Raw genomic sequence first — 5,568 nt, forward strand, 5'->3', positions numbered from 1 at the left:
ATTTAACCTTGTTGGGTAGAATCATACATAAATGTATTCCCACCACTCCATTAGCCGAGAGGTGTTTTTCTAGTTTAAACGAGTAATCAATTAGGTATAATTTTATCAATGAGGATGCGAAGATAAATCCTTATTAGGCTTGGACACTTGCACGATAAGGACTATATTATATATAATCTAATGAAACAAGTTCGGTTATATATTCGACAATTGTGGCAATAAGAAATTCCATTTGGCTTGTGTGAGCACATGCACATGTGTGGTGGTGCGTATTGTTACCAAATTACTCATAATAGCACATGCGCAGTGTTGATCTTGACTCACGATTGCTTATGAATTGTTTGGAACATGGCACATAGACTTTCAATGTTTGATGATACCTATATACCACAAAAAGTGTGGGGTAAAATTTTTTAAGGACATAAATAAAATCGAGAATCACATGTTCATTTGTAAATTGATCTAAAGGGAAAACATGAAATAATAAAAATAATTCCATATAACATTGAAATAAGAAATCCAAGATCTTTCATGGTGGTTAACAGTTATCTTGTTAGATCTTAATCATCTTAAATTTACATTGCAGTCACATCTACAATGCAATCACAACATTATGACCTATTGTTAGCGGTTACAAAGAAAAACAAGTTCAATCAATATAAACTCACTTTCCCATGATATACAATAAGGTAGTCACATTTCAGGTATCCACATGCAAGTGGCAAACACGGATTTGCACCAAAGATGATTTAGTTCAAGTGAAACCATTGAATGTGGAGTTTTTAGCAAATAATAAATGTATGGAATTTTGACATTTTCACCTTTAAATATGTCTAATGTATGGTAATTAAATATATATCTCAATGTTTATTCATAAATACTGCCTCAATTGATACATAATAAATTATCTTGGATGGACTTAAAATGTTTCTCTACATTTCTGTTTTGAGTTCGATATGCTTTGAACATACCATATCGTTTATGAAACTTAACAATATGTTACATATTGTGGGAAATGAATTCTTGATTTACTAAAAAAACTTTGCATTTAAACTCAAATTCATTAGGGACAACAAACTTATTTATATTATATTTATAAGTACTAAATTAACACAAACTTTTTTACAATTTTATAAAGAAGTACTACTATTGCAATAGTTATTCTGATTGGCACAAAATTTCACTTCAATTAATGAAATACATTAGGATCATATTGAACTACAATTTCCTTGTAAATTCATGTATTTAAAATATTCTTACAATAATCTTCTGTGTGCATGTAAACATATATTAATTGGGTGAGCTAAAACATTGATCTATAGTCTCATTATGATATATATAAAAAGCATTACTTTATCTCATCACTTTCATTTGTTTATATGATATGGTCTTCTAAACACAATTTTGACCACTGGTTTCTGTTTTAAAATATTTATGATATTCACTATATTTATGATATTATGGAAGTTAATATTTTCATTATGAATTGATACATATTTATATGCCAGTCTAAATATTTAAGCAAATTTTGATATTTAAAGTCCAAAATGATAAATGGATATCCATATCAAATAAAAGTATTCATGACTAGAGTGAGTGATTGCAATTAGATATTGAATACATTACATGGACATTCAAAACAAATTAAATAAGAATGTTGAAATTATTACAACACATCTTCCTTTGTTTATTTCAATGTCTATAATTAAACAATCTTTGTTTAATTTGTTATTTGCTATTTCCAATGATGTTCACATAAATTTATTGGAAAGAAGAGGTATATGCAACCAAAAGGGTTTGTTTAATTAACTAAAACATAAATTAATTTATTTGTAAATTATATTAACAGAAGTTTACTCCGAAGTGCTTAGTTAATAACCATTGCAGCAAATACATTCCTAAAGTAGTAAATGTGTCCCACCAATGATTATAAATGATAGAATGCTAGTAGCATAATGCGCTACAGAGTAGATGCTCTTAGTATATGCAATATCTATGATCCTTGACTATTTTATTGCTACATGTTTTAAACGTTTGGACGCAAATAAATTTTGGGTGTGCTCAAAATTTCTGAAATATCACAATTCTATCCAAAAGATATTCATATGGTTTTTAAGTACTTATAATTTTTCAATGCATTTGAGTGGAAACATTTGTGTGAAACTTGTTGGGTAGCGGGCGGGAGGGAAAGAAAGACTGACGAAGAGAATACTGGGAGGTGGTAACACAGGTGGAGGGATGCACATTAGTATTTGGCGCAACGTGCTAGCTATGAGTGGTGGAGAGCCCTTGTCATGCCGAGAGGAAAAGGAGCGCAGTTGTGGAGGGCATTGAGATACTCTCTAGCGCCATATTTTTAGCTTATTCACACGAAAGGGATGAGCCTTAAGGAAGAAGGAGGAGATTGGGGGATTTGGATTGAAGCTTTAATCAGAGTGGCTTACCCCTATAGGACTAGTAGGTCCGAAATTTCATATCAAAATTTTGAAAACCGGACTAATCAATTAGAGAGACATATAGTGTGTTATTTCTTGATAGATTTGTACACTGAAAGAAGGCTAGATATATATCACAAGAAACTGCAGCTGGGAGAAAGCTAGCTAGCTAAGATAGATATTCACCAGTGGATGTCATTTCATCAGTGATGATCGAATGGTCTAGTCGTCTATTGATGATACAAGAGAGATCGAGAGAGAGAGAGAGAGAGCGAGTGTGTGTGTGTGTGAGCTGATGAGAGCATTTACAGTGTACGCAGTACATTCACATGTGTGTGTGAGAGAGAAAGAGAGAGAGAGAGTGAGTGAGTGTGTGTGTGTGAGAGAGAGAAAGATAGATGACAGTGAGAAACTTCTTTTAAACTAATGGCAGGAGCTCTATTATCTAAAAAAAGGCAGAGCTCTGCCATTCATTCCAAGAATAAAAGAAATACTGTCAGAACTAATTACATACTACAAGTTTAAGTAGTATGCCAGTTCCCCTTGGCTAGGAGAGTATGCAGTTTGATTTCTTCCGATTATCATGTCAACAAAAGAGAGAAGAACAGATGAGGCGTTTACTTGCTGATTCAGAAGCAATACATTTTTTGTTGATTATTATCTACGTGTACATAAGCCTATATATGTTTATGCCCAAGTGGTGATTGGCAATATATTATATAGTATTAGCGTATCGACAAACCACATATATATATATATATATATATATATATATATATATATATATATATATATATATATATATATATATATATATATATATATATATATATATATATATATATATATATATATATATATATATATATATATATATATATATATATATGTTGTCGTTTTGAGGAGCGGAAAGAATGAATTAAAGCATATCTCATCCCAAACAAAAAACACCGGAGCATATTTGTTTTCTTTTTTCTGGAGGCAGTGTATTTCCTGATTTTAAGAGGGAAATAGGAGGGCATGGTATGATTAATTGCTAAAGAGTACACCAATCTGATATTGTCAATGGAGATTCACACATGGAATATGCACAATCTGAAAAATCATTTGGGTGAAGCCTCTCAACGAAACACACTTTTTATTACAGATCTGCCCAAAACAAATTAGCTAATCGATAGAGGGAAAAAAAAAAGGAGACAACATACACCAGCCGAAATCTCCATCAATTGGCGAAATCTCTCCTGGTAAATTGGGGGAAATTCCATCGATCATCGGAGCAAACTCAACCAGAAGAGGGAGGCACAGATCGATAAAAAAATTCCAGCAAACACACGAGAGCAGCATGCAAAAACATGTTCTTGACACTCACACACACAAAGAAAATGCCCAATAATTGAGAGATTTGGCACGACTGAACTCGGCAAAGCTAGCTAATTAAGTAGGCTTCGATCGACGACATACCGAGAAATTAACAACAGAGAGCAGCAGCGAGCGAAGAGAAGCCGACGGCGCCGGAGAGGAGGGCATCAAAGCCTGAGGGACAAGTCCAGCCCGTCGCCGTACTCGGCGGCCGGCGGCGAGCTCTTGCCGCCGCCGCGCGCGAAGCCGCCGACCACGGGAGCGTGCTGGTGCTTCTGCTGCGCCTCCACGCCCACCGCCTTCTGAGCTGCAGCTGCGCCGGCGCCACCGGGCGCGGGCGGCGGCGGCGGCGCGCCGTGGGCGCGCAGCGCGGCGGCGATCTCGCGGCGGCGCTTGGCGAGGCTGCGCTCGTACTTGTGCGCGTTCTGGTGGCCGCCGAGCGCCTGCGAGCTGTAGAACTTGCGGTCGCAGTACATGCAGAGGAAGAAGCCGATGGGCTCCGGCGAGGAGGCCGAGGTGTAGCAGAGGGTGAGCTCCAGGTTCACGTCTTCCTCCTCCCCCCTATTCACCTCCATTATAGCACAGTCTACGCTACTGTGCCGTGCGTGTGGCTACCCCTCTCTCTCTGTGTCCGTGTGTGTGTGAGAGAGAGAAAAGCAAGTTTGGTTTGCAAATTGCAATAGGAATTACTTGTGCTAAACATGATTAAATATAGGGGCCTTGTTACACTATTCCGCAGGATCAGGTTACTGGCCACTGAGCCAGTGGACGGACATATATCGCGCACGTTCGAGTTCGGTAGATTAGTGGCAACGGAAATGCCCACGATGAGCTAGTGTCACTTGATTCTCAGGGGAAAAAAATGTACAAGAAAATCGATCACAGATTGTACATACGCTTTTTATCAAGCAAGGACATGCATATAGTAGCTAAAGCTAGCTATCAAGATCGATCGCTATTCGTCAATCATTTTTTTTTCACTCGAAGCTTCACAAGAAACCGTTGGTTTTACTATCGGCGTGTGCTGTGTCTCACTAACATGTGGGTCCACGACCCTACCTCATGTAGTTATATGTGCATGATGTGTACTACAGAGGAGCTGAGCATCGGCGTAAAATTTTAGTGCCATACGAGAAATTTACCCACACAGTATATGCACGCATGTGCCTCATTTAAACTTTGGGTTATATATGTAGGTGCTCCTTTTGTACCTACCAGCGCTGTGGTGTCTCTTCATTTAATATATCTTGTTGGATATTGTAATTCATCTAAATAAAGTTCTGCGTAGTATTTTTATCGTTTAAAATTTATTCATAAATATAAATATTTTAAAATATTATTTACCGCTTTACCGATCCAACCATCCCGTGATTCGCTGCATTTATTGCTTTCATCATTAAGTGTGTCTTTAATGGAGTAGTAGTGTTAAACTAGGTAGCCGGTAACGCACACATATCTATGTGTTGTGATACATCTTGACCTGCAACTACTTTTGGGGTGTGTTCTTCTCTACACATTCCTAGCCTCTACTTTTTTTCGTTTTCCGCGCATACATTTTCCAAACTGTTAAATTGTGCATCTTTTTGAAAAAAAAATCTACAGGAGAGTCGTTGCTTTTAAAAATCATGTCAATCCATTTCTTCACTGTTTTTAGCTAATATTTAATTAATCGTGCACTAAACCATTGCTTTGTTTTGTGTGCTAGAGGGGGGAGTTCCTAACTACTGGAAACGAATGCAGCCAGTATAGTAACTTACAGTGGCAAAAAGAGTGA

The 5,568-nt window shown here is 36.9% G+C and overlaps 1 protein-coding gene across 1 annotated transcript; it reads right to left on the reverse strand.

Annotated features, from left to right (window-relative positions):
* Nucleotides 1-3,522: 3,522 nt before the first annotated feature.
* Nucleotides 3,523-4,485, reverse strand: LOC107278629 (zinc finger protein 2). Its single transcript, XM_015755887.3, has one exon. The coding sequence runs from the start codon at nt 4,367-4,369 to the stop codon at nt 3,962-3,964; it is 408 nt and encodes a 135-aa protein (XP_015611373.1). The 5' UTR covers nt 4,370-4,485; the 3' UTR covers nt 3,523-3,961.
* Nucleotides 4,486-5,568: the final 1,083 nt, after the last annotated feature.

The sequence above is a fragment of the Oryza sativa genome, chromosome 9 (genome assembly GCF_034140825.1).
Source record: "Oryza sativa Japonica Group chromosome 9, ASM3414082v1".
Taxonomy (NCBI): Eukaryota; Viridiplantae; Streptophyta; class Magnoliopsida; order Poales; family Poaceae; genus Oryza; species Oryza sativa.

Bases quoted from the DNA above. Each gene is read 5' to 3' on its own strand.
- LOC107278629 (XM_015755887.3), bottom strand. From the start codon at position 4,369: ATGGAGGTGAATAGGGGGGAGGAGGAAGACGTGAACCTGGAGCTCACC.